General features: G+C 37.3%; 1 protein-coding gene across 8 annotated transcripts in view; it reads left to right on the forward strand.

The window, feature by feature from the left end:
* LOC113046396 (SH3 and multiple ankyrin repeat domains protein 1-like) overlaps positions 1-27,064 on the forward strand; it is a 92,570-nt gene that overhangs the window by 36,680 nt on the left and 28,826 nt on the right. For all 8 annotated transcript variants that reach the window (XM_026207295.1, XM_026207261.1, XM_026207256.1 and 5 more), the window contains 13 exons: positions 2,755-2,958; positions 4,010-4,081; positions 4,235-4,343; positions 6,999-7,153; positions 7,263-7,430; positions 10,813-10,929; positions 11,262-11,339; positions 11,579-11,645; positions 11,998-12,167; positions 12,778-12,902; positions 13,068-13,216; positions 15,181-15,294; positions 15,694-15,769. In XM_026207295.1, coding sequence (XP_026063080.1) covers positions 2,755-2,958; positions 4,010-4,081; positions 4,235-4,343; positions 6,999-7,153; positions 7,263-7,430; positions 10,813-10,929; positions 11,262-11,339; positions 11,579-11,645; positions 11,998-12,167; positions 12,778-12,902; positions 13,068-13,216; positions 15,181-15,294; positions 15,694-15,769 — 1,604 coding nt within the window. The remainder of the gene's footprint in view (positions 1-2,754; positions 2,959-4,009; positions 4,082-4,234; positions 4,344-6,998; positions 7,154-7,262; positions 7,431-10,812; positions 10,930-11,261; positions 11,340-11,578; positions 11,646-11,997; positions 12,168-12,777; positions 12,903-13,067; positions 13,217-15,180; positions 15,295-15,693; positions 15,770-27,064) is intronic.

Genomic DNA, 27,064 nt, shown 5'->3' on the forward strand with positions numbered 1-27,064 from the left:
ATCTATTTATTGCATCTTTGCCGAATAAATGAAAAATTCTTTAATTCTCTCTCCACTGGCAATTTTTATTTATTCATTCATTTATCTATCTATTTTATTTTTTAACTCAAGTATGAAACTCAAAGTATGAACATTTGGTTTGATTTATGCTTTATAAAAAACTTTTGCCAATGTCAAAAACATTAAGAAAACATTTTTCTAGTGGAAGAGGAAGATTATTGAAAATGACAAGTATGTGTAATTGTGAAGACTAGATGGGAGTGGTGACGAAAATGGCAATGTGAAGAGAGAAAGAGAGAGAGAGAGAGAGAGAGAGAGAGAGAGGAGGAGGAGGAGGAGGCAGTGAAGGTTATTTCCCTATAGATCTCATTAAAATCTACTAATCCCCGCTGCTCTTGCCCTGCAGAAATGGGCCTGAGGGAGCTACTGCAGTGAGAGAGAGACACATGAATGGTTACATGAAACATTGTACCAGTCAAACATGAGTAAACACTTTAGTAAGACAACACCACGTAACGTTTGCATATATAAGACCATTTCAGATTACAGCAATCATTTTCATGCTAAATTACTGAAAAGTGGACATAGTAAAAAGTTTACATATGTTCCAGGAAAACGTGAAGACACATACATTTTTGTGTGTGTGTGTGTTCATTGTTAAAGCAGACTATTTTCCATTCATTGATGTTGAGATCAAATTGTATGAGCTATTTAACCCATGGTACATCTACGCTCATGTACTTTTTCCCACAACTATATTGCAGCACATTGGATGTCTGTAATAGTTCAAACATATCCAGTGTAAAGTAAAAATATTGGTTTTATCTGAATTGTTCTTCAGTGCTTGAAAACAGCACATGATGTCATGCTTATTGTCAGTGGAAAAAAGAGAGGATGGCATTGTGAAGAAGTCTGTGGTTTGGACCTGATAAATATAAATAATAGCTCTTATAGATTAACTGCCAAAATAGTATAATTAGATATCATTATAATAAATCATTTTCCAGGTTGATTATCATTCTAAAACAAAATGATTGTAATCACATGGGTGTAAGTGAATTTACGTCTACATCTGTGTTGTGTACCTAATGGCGATTGAATCCTGTATGGTATTTATTCATCAGTGGAACAAGGGGATGTTCTGAAGAATGTTCACACTGCTCTTTTCCATAGAGTGAAAGTATATGTGAACCAGAGGATGTCCAGCTCCAATAAATCAATTAAAAAAGCACCATAACAATGGGCCATAGGAAATTCCATGTCTTCTAAAGCCATTAACTGAAATGCTTGCCTTGACGGCTGTGGTCACCATCCACTTTCACGATACTGGAAAAAGCAACTTGGATGTTCTGCTATAAACATCTTTTGTCTTCCACAGAAAAAGAACAATTACAGGTTTCAAAACATGTGAGGCATGTATAAAAGATGATGAAATGTTCATTTTGGGGTGAGCTATTCTGCACATCCTTGCATATGCAGGATGTTTGACTTGTCTACACACTGAGATGTGAGTGATCTCCTGTGAGGTTCTTCTGTGAAGTTGTCCACTACACCTATGACCTCTCAGTCAGCAGGACTCCTCCAGTGCACATGCACCCCGTAAGATCGCAGTGAAACACGCACACCATACCATAGCGCACCAAGGGACTGCTGAGATGTTTCTATGGCAACCTGCAGCTTGCTCCACTAATGAACTGGTTGCCATGGTGATGGGGATTGACTGTGTGCAAAGTGTGAGACTGAATAACAGAGGGAGGAAGAAATTTCACACCTCTCTGTGCCACTGCATGTACACACACACACACACAAGAGGACAGTGGTAAAGAGAGCAGGAAACTGACCGTTTTGGGCTTAACCCCTAAACACAACCACGGACCAATCACAGCATCTCCTCAAGGTCAGAGGAGGGGATTCTCTCCAGCACTCGCTGCAGGGCTGTCCCATTTTCACAGTTCCTGGAACAGCACTGCTGTCCCAAAATCCAGCCTGAGCAGCTTGAAGCTGCCATGTCCCTCAGCCTGGAGCTTGTGCTGAAGCTTGTAGGCTGCATGGAGTCTTAGGTTCACAGCAGGAACCAGGGTGTGTCATAAATCACATCGCTATTCCTGAGCTTCCTAAGCATCTATTACAGTATCTGAGCAGGCTGTGGGCTGGCGTTATTACTGAAGACTAATTAATCATTTGGCATTGCCATTTAGCACTACCAGGGCGACCAAAGTCTCAAATGATATCTGTTAATGAATCTGATGGACAGTCGCTGGTCAGGCGGTGTCCCACAAGCGAGGATGCTGCACCTCAGTCAACCACAATGACTCCCTCTAGTGCACATCGGTCAGAACTGCATTTTTTATTTCTTTTTAGGTTCAATGGTCATTTATAGTAATAGTAATTGTTTGCTAGTTATTATTAATGAATACAATTAAGTTAACCAAATTTAGTTATATGTAAATAAATGTAAAATATATGAAAACAGATTAATTAGAATAAATATAATAAAAACTTCACAATATTACTAGTTTTACTGTATTTAGTATCAAATAAATGTGGCCTCTGTGAGCAGAAAACACCTCTTCCAAACTTTCAAGAATATAAAAAAATCTTACCAACCCTAAATATATATATGAAACATATTTTTACAATATAATTAATATTTTAATTATATAATAATTGTATATAATAAAAAAGCAAATAGTTAAAGCATTTTTTTTATCGTTTTGATTGTCTAACCACCGTTTTTTCTCTCTGTCTCTACAGAAGTGTCTGAGGTTCAACCCTGATGCAACCGTATGGAAGGCAAAGCAGCAGGTGCTGTGTAGTCTGACTGAATCTCTGAGGGATGTATTAAACTATGGCCTCTTCCAACCTGCTACTGATGGGCACGATGCCAAGTTCCTGGAGGAAGAGAGGCCGCTCCGCGAATACCCACAATCCTTTGAGAAAGGAGTACCCTATCTGGAGGTACCCTTCCTTTCATTCTGCTCTTCATTTTAAGCATTTTTTTCCTCTTTTTTTCTTCTTTCTTTGTTTTTAAATCGTCTATAATTGAATGTGGATGTTGGTGCTAGGAAACTGATGCTTCAAATTGTTGCCAAGGTGATAATAATTCTTTAAGCAGTTCTCTGGTAACTATGAATCCTAATAACCCTGATATGGTTTATTGGAGACTGTTTCTAAATGAAAAAATTAAAATGTTTTTATTATTTGTAGAGCACAGGGAAATTAATATTTTACTCAACTCAGAGTCTAATTAATTCACAAAAAGCCCTTCTCATCTGAAGTTTATAATAAGGGTGGGCAATATCACTCATTTTCTTTTCAGTCTGAAACCAAGTACTACTACCAATGCCTTCTGTTTATTAATGTATTAACAATTACAGAATATGATTGTAACAGCTTAATTTAGGCTTGTGCTTCTTGTGTTCAGTTACAGTGCTTGATACTTTGACACCTCGAGATGCTTTTTGACTGAAATCTTACTTTTTATACATACATACTGTTATAGTATTTATTCATATTTAAATTTTCAATTTACATTTTTTGGTAATTTCAGTACTTCAGCTTAAATATAATTGATTCCATTCTAGAACAACTGAATTCATTTCAGATTTCCATTCTAAAAGAACTCAATTCATTTCAGATTTATTTAAATGACCTGTAACTATTTTAAAAATAGCTGTATGTAATTTGTAATAAATAATCAAATGAATAAAGCTGTTTTAATAGTTTTGTTTTTAGTTAACTTTTATCAACACAACCATACTATGAAAGGAAGTGGCCATAAAGGAATTGTGCCATAAACAGAAGTTAGACCACCTAGAAAAGCAGTCCTGCCAGAACAGTTTTAGACAACTTTAAGAAAATACCAAACATTTGTGTTTGTTAACAATATTTAGTCCTTCTTAGATTACAGTAAACCCTTTTTTTTTCCTTCCACAAACTGATGGAGGTTTCTTTTACGGCACACAGTTATCTGTCTTACACTGATTTTGGCTGATTTTCTTTCACACAGTTCCGCTACAAAACCAGGGTGTACAAACAGACAAATCTAGATGAAAAACAGCTGGGGAAACTACACACAAAGGTAGGCATCATCACAAAAATCATCTTATTCTTTTCCAAAAACAAAAATATTAAGCAAACTTTTCGTATGTTAAATCGATAAGTAGCTTATCGTCAGGGCATGCACTGCATAGCATGGTTGCGAGCCATAAGTTGTTTGTGTCTCCTCCAATAGGCCAGTCTTAAGAAGTTCATGGAATACATCCAGGCTGGGGCTGTGGAAAAGGTAGCCAAACTTATAGACAAAGGACTTGACCCCAACTACCATGACCCTGAGACAGGAGGTGAGGTGTCAGGCACTGCACTGTTCTCTTCCTGTGAGAGTTAATGAACTTCCCATTAGTGAGCTGAATAAAGAATTACTGCCAGCAGAGCATAAACTGGCCCACACACATGCTATATGCATATGGAAATGAGGCTGCATGAATATTCAATGCGCGTTTACAGGAATGGCCATTTGCATCTTCTCAAATGATCCATGCAGTTTCCAACAAAAGTCATCTGGAGTTGAAATTATGCAACAGATGCGTTAATGTTAGACTCAGTGGCTGTATCCTAGACCCAATTTCTACTTTTGGGCTATTTAATGAGATGAAACAATTACTGCAGCTCAACGATTCATTTCAATGCACGTCAACAGAGAAAAAACACGGAATCATTTGAATGTATTTGTAACGAAGCAGCATCTTTTATGGTATATTAATTATCATCAAAATTAAGTTTTTACTGCTTTGGTGAGCATTTGGTGAGCTGAAGACGTGGCCAGGCATGCTGTGAAAGTCGTTTTATGCACCAGATGACAATGTAGAGTAATATTAGCATTCATTTGACTTGCAAGATGGCTACTCTGAGAGTTGTTCACAGTTTGCATCGTCTGCGTTGTCACAGCGTTGATGTTGTGTTTGCCAGGCTGACAGTCACTTCTCCAAACAGACCCTGCTAATGGGGAGTGAGAGCTGCTGCACCATTTGCAATCACTAGGAGGCTGATCTGAGAAAAATATGCTGTTACAATGAAAGGCATAGTTCAGCCAAAAATTAAAATAACCTTTTTATTTACTTACCTTCTTGTCATTCCAAACTCGTCTGAGGCAAGACACACCCTAGGTGAATAGGGAAAAAAAACTAATACTCCTACAATTAACTGTTAATATTAAAGGGGTCATATGACATTGCCAAAAAGAACATTGTTTTGTGTATTTGGTGTAATGTAATGTGCTTATGTGGTTTAAGGTTTTGAATCATTGGTGGCAAATTCTTTTAATATGTAAACGTACTTACAGGCTGTGAGTCAGAAGAACCAGACTGTCCTTGAAAAGTTGGAATTGCCTCACTTTACAGAAACAGAATCCGGCATTGTAGGCTAATGGTACAGGAAACAGTCCTCGTCCTCTGTAAAATGTGCTGCACACATCTGAATATTTGGGTTGAACTGTTCTGAAACAGTTGGTGGAGGTGACAACTGAGATAATAAAAGTTACACCTTCTTTTTTTGCGTGACCATTTGGGTGGCGTAATGCTAATCTTCCCACATTGTGACATAGAGATGTTTGGGGGGGTTAAACGAGGGGAGCATGGCTGACTCAACTTCTATAAAGAATATCTCTTTGGATTTGAGACTTTAGTCTTTGGAACTTTACAGATCTTCTGTATGCACCAAGAGCTTATAACACTCCAAAGAGAAAGGAAAAATTGAAATCGGATCATATGACCCCTTTAAGAATTGTATATTGCATATATTTGTATATTACATGCTTAAATATGCAAACGTTGCATTCTCTGATTAAATATACATTTATGTGCATACATTGGATGCCAGGTCATGATTCTTGTTTCTTTTAAAGGGATAGTTCAGCCAAAAATGAAAATTTTATGTTTATCTGCTTAAACCCAAGGCATCTAAAATGTAGGTAACTTGTTTCTTCAGTAGAACACAAACCAAGATTTTGGTCCTCCTGAGCACGTTCTCAAGCAGGCACGTGAGGCATCTTCTTCTTGCTTTATGGCGGATTGCAGACCTATAAGTGCATTACCGCCACCTATCTCTCGAGTGGATCATTGACACTCTGTCTACAATCTCAATTAGGAGTGTCAATGGTCCACTTGAGAGATAGGTGGTGGAAATGCACTTATAGGTCTGCAATTTGCCGTAAAGCAAAAAGAAGAAGAAGACGCTTCACACGCTTGCTTGAGAACATGCTCAAGAAAGTTTTAACAGTTCAGACATTCTGTGTATCAGAAGTAAAACATAATATAAATACTGTTCAGTTTCTTGCACAGACCAATCATTATGTGTCTTTTCACATCAATGTATCGTCACGAGCCACAGGGTTTAATTTGGTTTTGTTTGTGTATGTTTTTTTTGTTTGTTTTATTGTATGTTTTAGCCGTGATTCCAATCCACTTACATCATAAGACTGATGGACTGCAACGGTTTGAGCTTAAGATTTTGGTTTATGTTCTACTGAAGAAACAAAGTCACCTACATAAAATTTACATTTTTGGGTGAACTAGCCCTTTAAGGTTTTTACAGAGGGAATTTTGTATGTTTTTTTAATCAAAAATCTCAAACATTGAAATGCAAAAGAAGATATTTTAAACAATTTACTAAAATATATGTACTGGATCATGTGTATCATAAAGATGTTAACAATTGCAACCAAACCACTGGGTTGAACTTGGGATCTGGATCAGTGAATGAATCTTCGTGGGCTGCATCAGTTGATTCATTAAAAATATCAGACTCAAAAGAAAAATTTGTTCATCATTACATCAACATGCTGACGAACTTGGGTTGATGCCAGACTGTTTAGACAAATCATATATACATTCATATGAATGATGTACCACATTGATCTTAATTATCCATTTGCCTAGTATAATAACTGATCGCTTGTGTGTGTGTGTGTGTGTGTGTGTGTGTGTGTGTGTGTGAGACAGAGACCCCACTCACTCTGGCTGTACAGACGGAGCCGGGTGGAGGGGAGATCATCAGGGTGCTGGTGATGGGGGGAGCACACATTGACTTTAGGGCAAAGGATGGCTTGACCCCTCTCCACAAAGCTGTCAGAACACATGCGCACACTGCCCTACTGGTAACACATACACAAAATCACAGACAGCACCTCAGAACCATGATTGGGATGAAATTATGCTTGTAATGAAAAATTCATATTTAAATGTAATAATTTTCTGTGTTTTTAGACGCTGTTGTCTTTGGAGGCATCTCCTGATTATAAAGACAGCCGTGGGTTGACACCACTTTACCACACTGTGCTGATAGGGGGCGACACCTCCTGCTGCGAGACCCTCCTCTACCACAGAGCCAAGCTGGGGCTCCGCGATGAGAATGGATGGGACGAGACCCATCAGGTACAAAAAAATGCTGAGAAGAACAGTATGTGTGGCATATACAGCAAACACCTGAATAACTGATGTGTAACTGATGACTGTTGTAACTGATAAAATCGATGTGTCACAATTGTCTAGTAGTATTACATATTTGTGTAGCTTGAGTTGACAGTGGCAGTAGCTTGAATTCGGATATAGATGTAATGTAAATGTTATTTTTCACAAACAGTAATATCTGTAAAAACTGTATCAACCTAATTTGGTAAAATTGTATTATTCTGACTGTTTGAGTTTTATTAAAGTGAACCATTGGTCTTCTATAGTAGCATACATTTAGATAATGATAACCCCAGTTAAAACGTCTTGGTTACGTACGTAACCCTCGTTCCCTGATGGAGGGAACGGAGACGTTATGTCGACCGACAAATGGGGTCTCACTTGGGAGGCCAATCATCTCTGATTTTAAGAGAAAACGCCAATGAAATTGGCAAGTGGATTAACACACCTGAGCCACTCCCCGTGCCAGCGGGTATAAATAGGACGACAGGTGCATCCACTCATTAGGTTTTATGCTGAGGAGCCGAGAATGTGTCCCGGCAACAGCGAATGGTTCAAGGTTGTGGCATGGGGACATAACGTCTCCGTTCCCTCCATCAGGGAACGAGGGTTACGTACGTAACCGAGACGTTCCCTATCTGTCGGTCACTACGAGTTATGTCGACCGACAAATGGGGTCCTATGGAAAACGCCATAACCTGAACCTCGTCACAACCCTGTGGCGCTGCAATTGTTGACAAGCCTTGGCGTGCCACAAAAGCTACGCTTAAGGTCGTAACCTTCCCAAAGCCCCAGCGCAAATTCACTGACCTTGGTACCGTAGGGGCCAAAGGGTGAGTACATCGCTGCTGGAGAAGGCCATGCTGCTGTTCCGCCCACATAAAGTAAATGGAAGGGATTTCAACCTTCAGTGAAAGATTGCTTCAAATCTTCCCTATTTGTTCTTTCAGCTGGCAAGACAATGGGGAAGCGAGCCTTTAGGAAAGGTCGCTACGGAGACCACATCCTACCCGTAGGGAGGTGACATGTGGATATACCGATATGGACTGACCCAGGGGGCAGTACTACATATGGAAAGGGTCTCTGAGGCAGGTCCTACCTTGGAGTAGGGATGGAACGGCTGCCAGAAGAGACTGACAGAGCGATCTGTCAAGGGAAGACACGGGTTTGCCAAGAGGGAAACCTTACCGTGGAAGAATACACATATGGGATTACCCGCAGGGAACCCAGCCATATGGACACCTAGCCCAGTACAGGGGCTGATCGGCTCCGGGCATGCTAACGCCAGTACTGGGCCTGGCGACAGACTGCTCCGCCAAGTCTGACGCCGAGGGTGCTGGAGGATGCTCGACCAGGGTACGCCAACCGGGGAACTCTACTGGGAGAAGAAGGCGCTCACATCCCCGTGTTAGGGGGAATGGCGCAGCAAGCGAGACACCCAGCCAGCCCTTCCCGCCAATTACCTGTTACCCAACACAGAATCAATCGGCAGCTGCACGGGACAGTCGCTGCGTGAGGAGTGAGAGGTCCGTGGGGCGTGGCCCGGCGGAGAAGCTCTCACTGTGATCCTCAGATCTCCCAGAGGGGTCCCGACAGAGGGGTCTGCTGCACTCCCCTTGAGGAGTGAGAGACGCGATCGCAGCGCTGCCATGTTCATACGCCCACAGTAGACGCATGAATCATCCACGAGCGCAGCCTCAGCGTGTTGGACGCCCAGACACTGCAGACAACGCTCGTGACCGTCAACCGAAGACAGGAAACGACCGCATCCAGAAGGACACGGACGAAACGGCATCTTGAAAAAGACGCGAATCGTCCGTGATTTGCTCTTTTAGAACTGTCTCTTTTAGCCGAAGCGCCCAGGGAAATCGCCGACTCGCAGGGACACCGCTGTAATGCGCCGTCACACCGACCAGGAACAGTTTTAAAACAAAACAAAGATGATGGCTTTGTAGAGGTTTCTTCATCCACTACTCGGCTCCGAAGCAAAAACCTAATGAGTGGATGCACCTGTCGCCCTATTTATACCCGCTGGCACGGGGAGTGGCTCAGGTGTGTTAATCCACTTGCCAATTTCATTGGCGTTTTCTCTTAAAATCAGAGATGATTGGCCTCCCAAGTGAGACCCCATTTGTCGGTCGACATAACTCGTAGTGACCGACAGATAGGGAACCATGGTACCATGGTAAAAATGTAACTATATGGTTTGGTATTTGTAGTCTAAATACTTTTAGTATAAATGCACAAACACTATAGCTTTATCACAAAAGAATACTGTTATTATATTCCATTACTCCTTTAACACATTTAATACATATGCATTAATAATATAATAAAATTATGTATGAATATCTCACAAATTCTGTTAAAATATTATGGTGCCATTACTGTTACTAGAGTAAATCCATGGTAAACCATGGTGATTTGTTGATTGAAAAGTCTTCTGAGTGTCTCAATGTTTCTCCTGTATGTCATGCAGCACTGTTTTATCTGCCTTTTAACTAGTTTAAATCACAGACTCATTTGTGTTTTTCGCTGAATTCAAGTGCTTGCTGGCTCTCACAGCACTGTTTAGAGTCGTGTGACAGAGACTTATCAGCGAGTAAACGCATCTGCTGCTTGAACTTTGAGCCCAGCAGATAAATGCTCAGTGTTGCGTGATTCAAATCAGTCACACGGTTTCATTTGTTCATGAGCATTAACATTTATCAAACTCTTGTTATCATTTTATCGATGAAAAATATATCTCAATAATTATCGTTATAGTTTTATTGTCCAGCCCTAGGTCTTTTGTAGCCGGCTGTATCTGTGAATCATTCATTCGTGTGTCATGGAAAGCACTGATCTACCCTGAATATACCTACATATTATTTACACTTTATGGTTTTATGTCTTTATATTTTAGATATATGTGGTACCATTACAGTAAGTTTACAGTATGTTTATTAATTTTTTTTTTTAAAGAAAGAAATCAACAGATTTGTTGTACAAGAATGCATTAAATGGATCAAAAGTGACAGGAATGACATTGCATTGTTACAAAAAGTTCAAACAAAGTTCAAATAAATGTTGTTCTCTTGAACTTTCTATTGATCAAAGAATCCTGAAAAATGTGTCACCATTACGCAAAAATATTAAGCAGCCCAGCTGTAAAATACTAGTTAAACTGTGGTAATATTTTACATAAGGAGTAAATCAGCATACACAGTAATAAAATAAAGTCTACATGTATTAAATTTGTAATAATGTTTCATAGAACAAACATTACACTGTATTTTGGAATAAACTCTCATATCCTCTCCTCTCCTTCTTTTACCCCCCCACCCCCCCTTCTCTCTTTCTCCAGGCTTGTCAAAATGGGAATTCTCAACACTTAGAGCACCTGCTTTTTTATGGTGCAGACTCCTCATCCCAAAATGCCTCAGGAAACACTGCCCTGCACATATCTGCTTTATATAACAAGGTAAAACTTCTGGTCCTGCCACAAAAAAATAAATTAAAAAATAAATAAAAACACCACGCCAAATAATAAAATCTCATGTTGAAAATATCTATCTTATACCAGCATGAATTTTCATGCTGGTTTGTTCTGACTAGTGTTGGTTTAGTGTTGTTTGGCTATTCACCTTTCCAGTGATGCTTAAAAGATCCCTGTGAAGATTTCATTATTTTGTGTACAAGTGGTTTATTTACCAGGGTACTAAAGTTGAATGATGTATAATGCTTGTTATATTTTGGCCAGCATCCGATGGCTTCAATGTCTTTAGACTGTTATTGTCTAATTTCACCATTTAGGAGAGTTGTGCCCGCATTCTGCTGTATCGAGGAGCCAATAAGGACACAAAGAATAACAGCGGGCAGACCTCCTTCCAGGTAATAATGAGAGTGAGACACTTGCAGATTGTTATTTAGGTTTGTTTTTCAACGTTCTGCATATTATTAACCGGTTAATAATTAAAGAGTTTTACTTACAGAGCCAGCTGTGACTGTGATCATGCGTTTTATATGAAAGGAAGTTAATGCCTGTGTGTGTTTAATATTGTGTTATTCCCAAGCCCTGTGCGTCATTCACAGATGCAAATATTAAGTGCGTGTGTGAACTTCTTTTCTAGGTGGCTGTGATGTCTGGCCATTTTGAGCTGGGAGAAATCATTAAAAACCATCGTGAATCAGACGTAGGTAAGGAGCAGAGATTTATTTGGTTGTGCCGGTATTTTTATTCTGTGTGAGATAATTGATTGGTTCTTCAAACAGTGTGACATTTGGAGCTTCTTTAGCATTCTTGTGACTCATATAGTCCCTAACAGTTCACTGCTCCCTAGTACACACTCAGCAGGGGATCTGTTGAAGTTCACTTCATTTGTAATGCTTTGCAACATCATCGAGTACATACCACACCTGCCCTTAAGATGGCCAAATATCCTGTGAAGTGAATTTTGCAGGAAATTATTGGGCAATTGGAGCGTATTTCTGTGTCTCTTGGTATCTGTTCTCTCTCTGTATTACTGTTTCTCTCCTGATTTGATGCCAGTTCCCTTTTTGGAGTCTCCAAAGTATGCCCCCCAGAGAAGGGAGAGTTCTCGTACTCTTGGATTGCCCCATCCTCATCCCTTCTTGCGGGCCAACAGTGACAACAGCATGAATGTGCCAGACTGGATCGCTTTTCCCAATGCTGCTGGATCAAGCCTTGTCTCCGTGCAAGTAAATTATTATTTCTTTCTTTTAGTTTTTTGTGAGCAAATACTGCCATTCAAAATGTATATATATATATATATATATATATATATATATATTGTTCTTAACATTGATTATAATAATAAATATTTCTTAAGCACCAAAACAGTTTGTGAATGATCAATTGCTGATGAAAATTCTGCTTTGCCATCACAGGAATAAGTTACATTTGAAAATGTATTAAAATAAAATAAAAGTTCTTTTAAATTGTATAAAATAGTATTTCACAATAATTACTGTATTTTTGATCAAATAATTGTAGCGTTGGTAAGTATATTTTCTTTGAAAAACATTTTTAAAAAATTACTGACCCCAGACTTTTTAATAGTAATATAGTTTAAATAATTTTAAATAAATACTTATTATATGGCAAAATATGTAAAATGTGAAAATTATACATTTAAAAATTGAATTCATAAAAGCTGTCCATTAGCATGAAAGATAAGAGGCTAACTGGTCAATGCTAATCAGCCATGCTAACTTTGACCCTTCAGACGGACACAAACTTTAATTGTTATTTTTCGTATTTATGTTAAAACTTTCATTGTTACTCATCGTGTTTTTGTGTATCTGTCAGGGTCTAAAGCATGGTGGCACCTTGCGTAGCTCCAGCAGTCCCCGTGGAGTCCGAACCCGTTCCCCGTCCCGTGGCCGAACAGGCGACCGAGACGATCGGAGCCGGCAAACACGGGGAAGACAAGGGTGAGAAAAAGAGAGTAGAAAGTACAAGGTTATAACTTGTCATTCAGTGAACTCATCATCCAGATTCACGTCCAATGAAGACGGACACCTGAATAAGTAGAACCGGTAATAAATGTGAATAAATGAATGTTAACCCTGTTGTTTGATTGGTGTGCCTTTGTACAGGGTGGGCTCTATCAGTAGTCAGGGCACAGCAAGCGGGCAGCGGCGGCGTCTCTACAGTGCCGTGCCTGGCCGTGTGTTTGTGGCCACCCGCTCACACTCCGCCCTGGGGGACCGCGAGATCAGCTTCAACAAGGGAGACAAAGTCAAAGGTGAATGGATGTGTGTGTGTGTGCGTGAGTGTGTCTGGACAGGAACACTGATGTGCGTTGTGTGAAAGTGTGCGTATATATATATCAGCAAGAATACCATTAAATGTGTGTTTGTTTCTGTATGTTTTTCACAGGTGTGGATAAACGTTGTCTGTGTATGTATTCTGGTGATATATGTTGGTATGTCAGTATATGTTTGTTTGCGAGGAATGTCAACGTGCATGCGAGTGTGTGTACGTGTGTGTGTGCGTTTAATCCTAGAGTTCATGTTTAGATCTGTCACCATAGCTTGCATATATGCATGTTTCATCATGTATTAATAAACTCCTAAGTGATAGTGATTTTGCATGCAATTTGTGATTCAATTTGTCTGTGTATCCCTGAGATGGTGTTTGTGAGTGTGTATCAGGGGCATTATGCACCTATGTCTTTTAAGGGGGAACCAGGTACGATAAGATAAAACCAAAGAAAAAGAAAAACAGTCTTGATGGTTATGTAGGTGCACATTCATCTAAAAAATATTTCCTTACAATTTATACAGGAATTCCAAGGTCAAATATTAAGTTATTTTGAAACTGTCATTTTCAGGCCTGAGAAATATAGTAAAATGCTGAAAGTTGTTGAAAAATTCTTTATAAATATATGTACACTACTGTTCAAAAGCATGGGGTCAGTAATTTTTTAAAATATATGAATACTTTAATTCAGCAAAGACACATCGATCAAATTGATTAAAAGCAACAGTAAAGACATATATACTGTAGTGTTGCAAATTATTTCTATTTCAAATATGTTTTTTCTGAAAACTTTCTATTCATCAAAACAAAGCAAAAGTTATTTTAAATGTTATTAAATTATTTTTTAACTGTATTTTTTCATTCAATGAAATTCAATAAATGCAGCCTTGGTTAGTATACAAGACTTCTTTTAAAAACATTTTACTGACCCCAAACCTTTAAGAACGATAGTGTTATAGGTATGAATGTAAATGTATCAATATAAATTTCTCTAGTTTAGAAAGGGAGGTCCACCATTGAGTTGGATTCAAATCTGAGATGTATTTTTTTAGGCTTTAAAGATTTGTGCACAACTATATATGTTTCAAATCCGTTAATTTCAAGAGCTGTGCCTTAAATTCTTCCCAGCAGCCTGTACATGGAACAATCATACAAAGTCATGTGAATTAATTATGGGTGGGCAATACGGAAAAAATATCATATCACTATTTTTTTTTTTTTTCAGGAAAATTACAATTTGCAATTTTATAGCAATTCTTTGTCATGTTGGTTTTACTATTTTGCAAGTTGTCTGAGCATTACAGCCGAACTAATTTCATTATTTAAATAAATAAATAAATAAAAATAAAGTAAAGAAGAATGAAAGATATGTAGGTTATTTTTTTTTTTTTGTTATTAAAAAACAAGAACAAAGATGGACATTTTAAATACACATAATACACATGTTTTGTTGAGCTTTTCAGAGTATACGTTTATTTGTCATTTTAACTGTCTGGAAACGGAGTGTAAATGTGGAAGTCCTTCAAATATTTCTTATCCTGTTGCGCCCTCTGTAGGACCAGCGACTAGTCGACGTCAAGCTTAAAATGTCATGGCAGAGCATTGTACCCATGTATTAAAAAACATTCCTTTATGATAACTTGAAAATGTCAAGTCATACAATTTCAAGTAATCAGTGGAAGGACTTGAAGAACTCGCTTGGACATAACAAATACAGACATAATGACTGATTTCAGCCACATCATTTAAACAAAAACTTTTTTACATTCCATAATTTTGGAACTTAAATATGAAATATGGTAGTTCAAAATCCACTTGGCTCATAAATGTGTCTGGTCACGACGCTTCTGGTCTATATAATGTGTTTTTGTTGCTGTACACTCTTCATATGTTTACTGCTCACACACACACACATACACTGTTGTTTTTCTCTCTTGATTCTCTCAGTGTTGAGTGTGGGTGAAGGAGGCTACTGGGAGGGGACGGTTCGAGGGCGCACGGGCTGGTTCCCCTCTGACTGCGTAGAGGAGGTGGCTCTCCGGAGCCTGGAGCCTCGTTCAGGTGAGATTCCTCATACACACACACACAAACACAAACATTACACACGTTATAAGTATCAAAGACATCCACACTACACTCAGAGCTGTCATATTGATAGTCCCAGATGGAGGTGTAGGACAGTAGGACTGCCACTGCATCTCTGTGATGTTGTGATGTCAGACTTGGTGAGGGAGAGCAGCTACTGTATGATGACTATTAATAGTTTACAGCACTACTGGAGTGTGAGAGAGACCGATTGTTTCATTTCACGCTGGCTAAACTCACTGTGGTTTGGGCCACCATGCTCTGTCAGAGTGGGAAACTTCAAGTCAGACATGTATTTTCTTGTCATGCTGTAGTTGCCCCCTCACACACCCAATCTCATGATGATGTGGATGCGGTTGTGTGTGCGTCTTTCAGAGAGCCGCAGTGACAGAGCCAAGCGACTCTTCCGACATTACACTGTTGGATCCTACGACAGCTTTGATGCGCCCAGGTAAGAACACTTTAAGAATTTATGGATGTGCATTGCTGATACGTTGATGTTGATGATGTAATGAAGGACTTTTTGCTAAGAAAACCAGTTTAGAGTTTGTTTATGCTGGTTTGGTGCTGATTTAGCTAGGGGACCAGTGTATAATACTCACTAAAGCATGAAATACAAAAATTAAAGCAAAAAAAAAAAAATGACTGTAAAAATTGCGATCAAAGGAATTCTTGCTGGTAGTTAGGAAACATCTAAAATGCTCGTTTTTTGCAAGATACATATTTCTTCCTATGGAGATTATTTTATCATCGCTATCAGAAACTGTGATTTTGATCTTTATTATCTTCTTGCATGTCTCATGGGTTTGACTGAGTTTCGTTCAGCACGTGGATAGCTTTCTGTCAGTTCTTTTGAAATGCTGCCATTGGCAGTGACTCACCTGAGGAGGCCTTAGCACCTTTTCTAGTGATAGACTGATGGGCATGGAGATGGAGATACCAATGTGTGATTTATGCCTCTTTATATTTGTGGCCTGTGAGGCTGGTTTTGAAAGTCAGATGGGAGACTGCTATGTTAAATTAATTTCAGAATTAAATAGCTGAGACTGACACTGAAGAATGTGATAATGAATTGAACTACACTACTTTACATTTAGCCACTGCGATTAAAATTTTATGTTTCCTGTAAGTAAGTGTATTGTACTAAGTGTACATTAAGGGCATTTTACAGTTTAAAACTTTAATTTATATATATATATATATATATATATATATATATATATATATATATATATATATATATATATATATATATATATATATATATATATATATATATATATATATATAGGTTATGCTATATATTATTCGAAAAGGGGGTAAAATCACATTACCTTCTAACATTGTTGTAACATTTCTGACATCTAAAACATCTAAAAACAAAGATAATTATTTTTGAAGCAGAAGTTAAATTCACTAAACTAAAAATGAAAAAATAAATAAATAAAATAAATTGCAGTATATTTTGATGACCCCATTACAATATCCACGACAAATATTTTAGCTATATATATATATATATATATATATATATATATATATATATATATATATATATATATATATATATATATATATATATATATATATATATATATATATGTGTGTGTGTGTGTGTGTGTGTGTGTTAGTCAAAATCATTGCGCTGGGGCTGTTTGGTGCGCATGCACGTGGCGGTGTTTGCATACTGAAGTCTTGTGAAGTTTAGCGGATAATCACATACAGAAGGCACATGCACTCCTGACAGCAAAATGGAGACACTTCCATGGAGCATATACCTGTGAAATGTAAGTTATGCACTGAGGAAGACAGCACATCTCTAATGCATTAAACAGTGCAGTTAGCCTGTCAGCAGCACATGCAATCAGTTATATGTCAGAGCATCTGAGTTGCTTTAAACTATGATAACTATATCTTATGAGCTATTTTAAAGGGGTCATATGATCTTGCTAAAAAGAACATTATTTTGTGTATTTGGTGTAATGAAATGTTTTTATGTGGTTTAAGGTTCAAATACAAATTATTTTTCACATACTGTACATTATTGTTTCTCCTCTATGCCCAGACTTTCTGCTATCTAGTGCTTTGTGATTGGCCTAATGCCTCAAGCGTGTGATGGAAATGTTAGGCCCCTTAACATACTGTGATGCATGTCCTGGTCAAAACACCAACACGAAAAAAGACAAAAACAATAAAACCCATTACAAATCAGCCATTCTTTACATCCAGTGGAGACATTATTACTGATTATAATGACTTATACTGTCTTTATACATGTTGTGTTTTGAATCAAAACGACAAACAACAAGCGCTACTCTTCACTGCTCAAAACTTGTGTTTGAATCATCAGTGGCAAATCCTTTACATATGGAAAAGTACTTACAGACTGTGAGTCAGAACAACCTGCATTGTAGTCTACTCTCCCAGGATCAGGAAACAGTCCTCCATAAAATGTGCTGCACACATCTGAATATTTGGGTTGAACTGTTCTGGATCAGTGTTGTAAATACAACTTAACCACTGATTTTCTAGATGTGTCCTCTTTGGAAGGCCAAAACAAAGTATTTTCGCTTTCACAATGAAACACAGTGTCTTTACAACATGGCACCGGATGCAACAGAGAGAATAAAAGTTATGACTTCTTTCTTTCCATGAACATTTGGATGATGTTATGCAAATCTTCCGACATTGTGAAATAAACATGTGGGGGCGTGTTTAAACGAGCTGTTTTAGGAGGGCGTGGACAAGTCTTAACTTTTATAAAGAATATCTCTTTGGATTTGAGACTTTAGTCTTTGCAACTTTAGGGATCTTATCTATTCACAAACAGCTTGTAACACTCCAAAGAGACAGGAAAACTTGAAATCGCATTATATGACCCATTTAAAGCCCTTCATATAAAGCATGTCTCATGTTTAGGACAAACTGGATTATGCACTTAACTGGATTACACAGAACAGCTCACTCTGTGTCCTCCTCTACTTTTCAGATGCACTCTTATCAAACTGTAGCAAAGTATATCGATATAAATGGTATTGCCTCATACCATATCATTTATTTAAAAAAAATATATTGTCCAAACTCCATATACCGCCCAGTCCTAACAGGTTGCTTCAGGGAACTGTTCCTGTAATAGATGAAGGCTACTGTTCAGTAATTAACTTAAAGGGTCAGTTCAACCAAAAATGAAAATTCTGTCATAATGTACTCTTATTTTGTTACAAACTATAGGACTTTAATTGTCCTGCAAAAACAACAACAACAACAACACAGTTTTGATGGCTTTTCACTTCAAAAAAGCCAAAATATCTTCTTGTATTTTCCATTAAAGGAGGTTATTTCTCTTTATGTTACTGTTCCTTTAAGATCTGTTTCATAATTGATAGCCTGAATGCACTCACTTTGGATAAAAGTGTCTGCTAAATGCATACATTTTCATAAAAAGTATTGAATAATTAATTTTATACTTTTTATTAAGTATTTTGGTCTTTTTTGTTTGTTTAATTGTTTTCCAATCAACACTTAATATTTTTCTACATATATCTAAGATTTATTCTAAGACTGAAAAATAAGTTAACAAATGATTGAAAACAAGAGGATTTTTTATTTACTTATTTTTTTTTTTTATACTTATATATTTTAATGTATATTTTTTTAGATATATGTTTTTTTTTTTTGTTTTTTTTTTGATAGGGTAAGGTGCCATTCATTTTCAATTAAAACACATTTTTGCATTTTAGTATCCTGCTTTTCATATTGGAATGTTTTCTCTGTGAACATGCACTAGGGGAATGTGTTTGACGCAGCTCTCTTTTGTCACATCTAACAATACAGAACAAGTTTAAAAAGTTCAGCTTTTAAAAACCGTATCTCTAGACCTTTATTTTTCATTCCACTGCCCTCCATCTCAAATTTTTTAATTCAAAAATGCATTCTGTGTAAATGGCCCCTAAATCATCAGCAATCTACTTTTGTAGGATGGTTCACATAAAATGAGTTGTCTACCAAGGGCCATTTTCAGGGGCTTGGGGAAACGTGGGGAGCTACTGAGGTCCTTTATGGTGTAGCCTACTCACTAGGCCTTAGGGAGAAGGGTGGGACTTAAAATATTGTCCCAGACCCTTTGAATTTAAGTGACAGCACCGTGAAATTAAACACTTTGCGCAAGACTGTTTTGTCTGTTTTTGGTGGCAATGTTGTAATCTGACTCACTCTCTCTCAGTCTGTCGTGTGCTGCTAAATTAACACTGCTGTGCTCTTTTCATTAGCACCTCACAGTAAACATAAAGCTGCTTCATGATTTCATTCTGTCCCAGTCATGAAGAGAGTTCACACTCATCTCATCCCAGCAGCCTGCAAGACAACATAATACAAGCCTAGCAAATTATTTACATACAAATATACACATTAGAAATCATATTTTTTAATTTATAGTCTGAATCTTGTTGGTCACACTTACTTGCTCCCATTCAGCACATGTAGAAATACACTAAAAAACACACAAATTGATACTTTTTACTGTTTTCAGTTTCTAATAATTTTTTTCACCCCTCTATTTTTGGCTTTGTCATCCCCTTGTCCCGCTCAAACTTTCCCTTGCGCTCTCTCTCTCTCTTTTAATTCCTCCCATTTTACTCACCCCCTGCGCTCTTTCATATTCTCTCCATCACCCTCCCACCCCTGTGGTGACTCCATCTGGAGGTCAGACTATGAAGGGCACTAAAGAGGAAGGCAAAGAGAGAGAGAGCGAGGAAGAAAGGGATGAATGCATGGATGAATAAATGAATACAGAAGCATCTTGCAACTATTGACATGACCAAAGGAAGAAAAAAAAAACTTTTTGGCACATAAGGCTTTATACAAGTTTGAAACATGCATTCAAACTTTTTTTTTTGATCATGCATTTTGCATTTTAGTGTCTAGATAGATAGAGATGACACACACACACACACCAAATAACAATAAAAAATATAATTGCAAGATTATATTAGCCTAGATTAAATGCTATACAAACATTCTTTCTTTCTGTTCATCAAGCTGTCTCTATTGTTTCTCCAGCCTCTCATCTCAGCCCCACACATCACTGAATCCTCCTCTATCATTGTCCTTCCCTTGCAGAGTCATTTTTAATAGCAGCTTCCTCTCTCTGCATCATCCTTCTCTGCTCCTTGTCTTCCTTCGATCTGTGCGAGCTCAACTGTGTCACAATTCCAGCGTCCCTGTCCCTGAGCACCCTGCAGCACTCTCTTTTTCCCTTCCCAGCGCACGTGATCTCTTTATAGGCCAGTGATCTGCGTAATAGGGTCAAGGACGTACAGTATAATTTCAGGTAGAAGTTCACAGAACGAGTCCTCACAAACACGGCTGTGCAGTCTTTCACTGAAAACATGTCAGCAAGTTTTCTGGCATCGATACAGATAAAGGAACACGTGTACTAATACATACTGTACTGTACAGGCACAAATATGCCTTCTGCCACTATCCACACTTCCTTACCCCCTCTATCCTGCTGATTCTCCCTCTCTTCTGCTCGCTCTTGCTCTGGTTCTTTCTCCCCTCCTCTCTTTCTCTCTCTCTCTCCCTTCATCACACACATACTCTGAATGAACAGCGGTGTGGTGTAGTCTACCATGCTGGAGGACAGAAAGAGTGTGAGAGTTGTAGAAAGTGGTAGAATAAAGCAGTAGATTGTGGATCCAGCAATGCCGTAGAGAGCGAAGGAGGCAGAGGGAGACGGAGGGGGAGGGCAGCGAGGACCAGCATCGACATCCAACGAAAGAGGCTTTGACAGAGATGATGTGAGTTATTTTTTTTCTCTCTCCGCTTTAGCTCTCGTCCTCTTCTTGTCCGTGTCTTTCTCTTCTCAGTTCTCTCATGCCTGACTGTGTTTCTCCTGAGAGATGCATGGCTGCGTTTCCCTCTTTCGATTCCCTCGCTCTCTCTCCACCTTCATTCATAGGTTCCGCTTTGTTTACAGAGATTGTTAAAGGAGAGGGAGGTGACAGGGGGAGGGGGAGGGGTCTGGTGGGTACATCTGTGTGCTTGTTTTTAAAGGGATAGTTCAACCCAAATTGATAATTCTGTAATAATTTTGATCCAAAACCCTATGAGAAGTTTAGCCGAATGACCAAGCTGCTCTTTGGTTTTAAAGTAAAGTTAGTTTAATATATTTTGGTTGATTCAGTGTTATTAAATAATATTTTGGACCTAAAACAAGTTCATTTAGAATAGACAAGTTAAATACCTTTTTTTTTTCAGTGTAGGGCAGTTCAGTGTGTGTGTGTGTGTGTGTGTGTGTGTGTGAACCTGGACCACAAAACAAGCCTTTTCGCTGGGGTATAGTTATTTGTAGCAATAGCCAAAAATACATTTGTATGGGTCAAAATTATAGATTCCTCTTTTATACCAAAAATCATTAGGATATTAAGTAAAGACAAAGTCCTTTCAGGCAAGTCGTGCCACTCGGGCGCCAATCTTGGCAATGCCTCCGGGCAGCTATTTCAGAATAACAAGACCAGCTCCTATCTAAATGAATGGGCAGAGAGTCAGAACTGCACTTTCACTGGTCACCGGGACATAAAAACAGCATCTATAGGAACAGCAGTGCAATATGATAAAAATCGCCGAAAAATGTTGATGACTTTGCCCCAAAATAAGGTTTAAGATGCCTTTTCCCCCATAAGTTATTACTACGCATGTGCAAGGGTTCCTTAACTGTGCGCATACATCAGTGGAACCAGACGATAGGCTTAAATGTTTTCCCGGCTTGACTGTTAAAAGCAGATGATTGACTTTCCAGGGGGAGGGGCGGGACATGTGCACACAACCGCCATCTTTGCCGTTAGGGGTTTTAGTTGTATTGAGAATTGTGGAAGTGGAATGTCTATTATAAACTGTCTCTGGTAAAGATCATGTTCCATGAAGATATTTTGTAAATTTCCTATCGTAAATATATCAAATCTTTTTGGTTAGTAATATGCATTGCTAAGTACTTTATAGTAATTTAGACAACTTTAAATGTGATTTTCTAAATTTAATTTTTATTTTATTTATTTTTTCGGCCTCAGATTCCAGATTTTCAAATAGTTGTATCTTGGCCAAATATTGTCAGATCCTTACAAACTATACATCAATGGAAAGCTTATTCATTCAGATTTCGACAAATTGACACTTAATATTTTGTGGTCCAGGGTCACACACATATATATACATACATACATACATATATATATTATTAGTGGTGGGCATAGATTAATTTCTTTAATCTATATTAATCTCACTGTAATCTTGGAATTAATCTAGATTGAAATGAATAAAAGTAACGTTAAGTCTTTGAGAATAGGTTTCTCAAGCTAGGTGGTGCATTAGACAAGGGGCTCATCTCCTGTTTCCAAAATGCATCACAAAGTGCTTGAGAAAGCTGTAAACAAATTCCACATTGCACAAGGTGCAAATAAACGTACGCCTTTTTCACACATTATCCGTCTCCAGTGCGTATGCATTTCTTTTTTTTTAACGCACCCATGTTAACGGATTTCCAGCATTCACGCGGTGTTTTAATAAACAAAATTCCCTGAAGCAAACCCGGCATCACCTTAGCTGCATCCATGTTAGCATGTCACGTTTGATGTGGTAATTTCACAGTAGGCATACACACAGGTTCAAAGACTCATTCTTGCCCCCTACAGATTCGGCTAGGTATACATTCACGCTTAAATATTAAGGTGAAAGTCATCATAGCTCGTGTAGTATAGACCCTGCTCCCAACCCAACTTTGAGAATAGATTAACAGCGATATTTTTTTATCGCCTGATAAGAGTCTTACATTAACGCAGCACGTTAATGCCAATAACAGCCCACCACTACTATATATACACACATACGTATATATATCATCAATGTCATGAAAATGCATTGGTTAAAAAGAGTGATAACCCCGAAGAATATTCAGCTTTTACTAAACCTCTCAGAACATTCAAAGCTTATTACAGTTTTTTTCAACTGCTTACCCACATTTTCCAAAGTTTTCCTCTTTTTTTCAAAACTTAACACACAAATTCAAGAATTGCACACAGAAGATGCAAAATGCCTCACATCTCTTTCAAAATGAAACACCACAGTCAAAATATCACAAACATATTTCAAAAGCAAACATTTGTCTTACGTTGTAAACACCTTTACCATAATGTTATATTTAATACACACTGTTATTCAAAACCTAAAGCTCTTCTTTTAAAATCTCACATGTACATGATTGAATGTAATTGGGAGAGAGCTGTTGAATATATAAAGTAAAAACAAAAGCAAAATTTAAACCAAACTTTATTTATTTATTTATTTTTTGCTCTTTGTGGTTGTTAATGTAGTATTAGTGTACACAGTTTGAAAAGAAAAACATACGTCATCCACGTCACATGCTATATTCTCTCTTGATACCTTACCAAACTGTGACAAATGCAATGCACTGTAGTAAATGAATGCAAGGGTACTACAGTAAAATATATGGTAACACTTTAGAATAAGGTTCCATTAGTTAATGTTAGTTAACTACTTTCGTTAACATGAACTAAGCAAGAACAATCCTTCTACAGCATTTATAAGTCTTAGTTCATGTTAATTTCAACATTTACTAATGCATTATTTAAATCAAAAGTTGTGCTTGTTAACATTAGTTAATGCACTGTGAATTACCATGAACTAACAATGAATAACTGTATTTTCATTAACTAACATTAACGAAGATGAATAAATACAGTAATAAATGTATTATTCATTGTTTGTTCATGTTAATTAATGAATTAACTAACATTAACTAATGGAACCTTATTCTAAAGTGTTACCAAATATATTTATTATAGTATACACTGTAAAAAATAAGTGTAATTTTAACTGTAAAATTTTGTAAAAACGCTACGGAAAAAAACTGATAATAGGTTAACAGTAAGTTCCCGTACTATATACAGGGAAAAACTGTAAAAGATCTAACAAAGCATTTAATGTAAATTTACAGTAAAATTCTGTTAATTATACAGCTTTTAGAAGTAAAAAAAGAACAAATCAATGTATAATTTACAGTCTAAAACTGTAAACTGATATTCCCAGAATTCCCTGCGTGACACTCCACGTTTGAAAGTATTTTGTTTAAATAATCATGTTTTTAAATAGTTCTTGTTATCAGTTATGTACATTTGAGCTTTATGTTACATCTTCTGTTGCTTAATGAAAGTTTTTTGCATTATTTAAGTAACACGTGTGTTACCATGATGGTGTTTTGTGTTTCCATAAATGTGAACCTTCTATATGTTAATATATACTTCTGCTTGTGGTGAAGCTACTTGTGATGAGCTTTGATACTTCATGTGGCTTTCTCTTATACAGTACCATCTTTATTATTATGGTGGTTGTCAGTATTTTCAAGGTACAAAACAGATTTAATTTTGTGTGTTGTTGAATTTACTGGTTTATATTCACATTTTCTTGTTTGTAAATTACAGCTTTATATTGTAAAATTAACAGTTTTTGACGTAAATGTGTTTACAGTTTTCTGTATTTTTACAAAATTATTCTGGCAACCACAGCTGCCAAAAAGTTTTTGTAAAAACAACAAGAAATTTTTTACAGTGTAGGCCTATTGTTTGTTATGGTAAAAAAATATATATATATTATGTGTACATTAGAACATGTGTACATTACATTAGATTGTTACATACCGGTTCTCATTTCTAAAGGTTTGAATTATAAAGTAAATCTACTCAAATTAGGGTGGACTTTAGCCCTAATCTCATTCAAAACCACTCTTCTTGTTCCTTATCCTCCTCAATTTCTGACTCGTCCTCTTCCTCCACTTGCTCCCCTTCCAACTCCTCTTAGTCGAACTCATCCTCTGGCTCTCCCTCCAACTCCTCTTACTCTGTCTGCTTTGTTTGCATCCTTTGTCCAAAACCTATTACTTGACCTTTGGCCTATTTATAGGCCACTACTAAAGTTATGATTGCTTTATGTTAAGAAAAGCAAAATTTTATTGCACATGTGAGTAGTTAGTGTGAGGCACTGATTAATTAGTGTGGGATTTTGATTGGTTTTGTTTATAAAAGGAAATCAAGAAACTTCCTGTCAGATTTTTGTGTGTTGCATGGAAAATTGTGTGTTGTGTTTTGCAAAAAGTGTTTAACGAAATTGAAAACTGAGTAAAAGGCCAAAAATTTGTGTATGGTTTTGCAGATTTAGTGTGTGGTTCTGGTGTTTGAGTGTCAGGTTTTTAGAAATTGTGACAAGTAATAATTTTGTGTGTAAGCAGTGGAAAAAAAACTGAGAATCTGTTAATTGCAATTTAATTTACTGAAACTAGAATTGTAGGCTCTTGAAATATATATTTTTAAATTTTTTTCCAGAAATGGAACATTGTGTTTACAACTTGTGCACTATTTCTGTCATTTGAAGCATTTTGTCATTTGTGTAAAAAGACAACACTGGTTCATATTCAAAGTTGTGATTTACTGAAAATCTTGCTAAGAAAGTAAGGGAAAAGTGCTTAGTGCTTATAAGGAAAAGTACAGATTGGACATTTTGTGTTCCAAAGGAAAAAAAACAAAACAGCGTAAGTCAGTCATGACAAATTTTTAATTTTCGGTAAACTATCCCTTTGACAAAAGGCAGCATGATTTTAGTGGTTTTCGGCCTGTACTCAAGGTCATTGCAGAAATAAGGGGCAGTGTCAGTGTAGGACTATAATAATAAGAGAGGACAGAAAAAAATAAGGTCAGAGAGGGACAGGGTGTGATAGGTGTGGGAGGACAAGCAGAGGAAAAGGAAGGAACAAAGGTCAGATGGACAGAAGGCAGAAGAGGAAGCAGATGGGTGTGGAAGTGTATGCATCTGCCATGGTGCAGAGACAGGAACAGAGCAACAGGTTTAGAGGAGGATGAAAAATACACCAAAGACAAGAGCAATATCCACATAGCTGCACTAACGGTCAGTCTCTCGGCTCTGTCCAATCTAGTGATGGCTAATGAGATTTCTATGAATCTCTGTCACTCTTATTGTCTTGTGGACAGTGTTTACTCAAACATGAACCAATGGCACCCAGAGCATGGTGGCTAATGTCACTGACCCATGGTCTGCTTATTAGTCTGATTAACATCCAGAGACTCTCAGACCATTACAAACATTGAGCTCATTAACACCCCAATTACTTTTGCATGTCCTGATTTTGCTGAGTTAGATGTGTTCCTAGGTCAACATATTTTGTTGACCCTGGAACAACATTTTACTCCAAAAATATATTCTTGACCATATCCCTACACCTAAACCTAACCCTAACCATGAGTAATCCCTAAAATCAGAAGAAACGATAGATGAATGACACTGATGTACAAGCACCAAACAGTGATTTTAAGTGTAAACTTCACAAAATCTATAAACTGGTTCTTCAAATCTGATTTGTTAATCACAATGTTGTTCCAGGGACAACAAACATGTTGTCCCAGGAACATGTCTCGCTTGGTAAAATCAGGTTCTGCAATTACTTTTTGACAGATAATTCATTTTATGTAATTAGGGATATTATTTTATTCAATTATTAATTTTAAACCAGTCATACTAAACACTGTTCAAAAATACTTACTGTGTTGTTTTATGCATTTTAAAGTTAACTTCTTAATAAGACAATATCCTTTACATTTTTGAAGGTTTTACAGTAACTCTTGTTATTAATACTTATAAAATACATTATGGAATGCAAAATTAA

The sequence above is a fragment of the Carassius auratus genome, chromosome 3 (assembly GCF_003368295.1).
Source record: "Carassius auratus strain Wakin chromosome 3, ASM336829v1, whole genome shotgun sequence".
Taxonomy (NCBI): domain Eukaryota; kingdom Metazoa; phylum Chordata; class Actinopteri; order Cypriniformes; family Cyprinidae; genus Carassius; species Carassius auratus.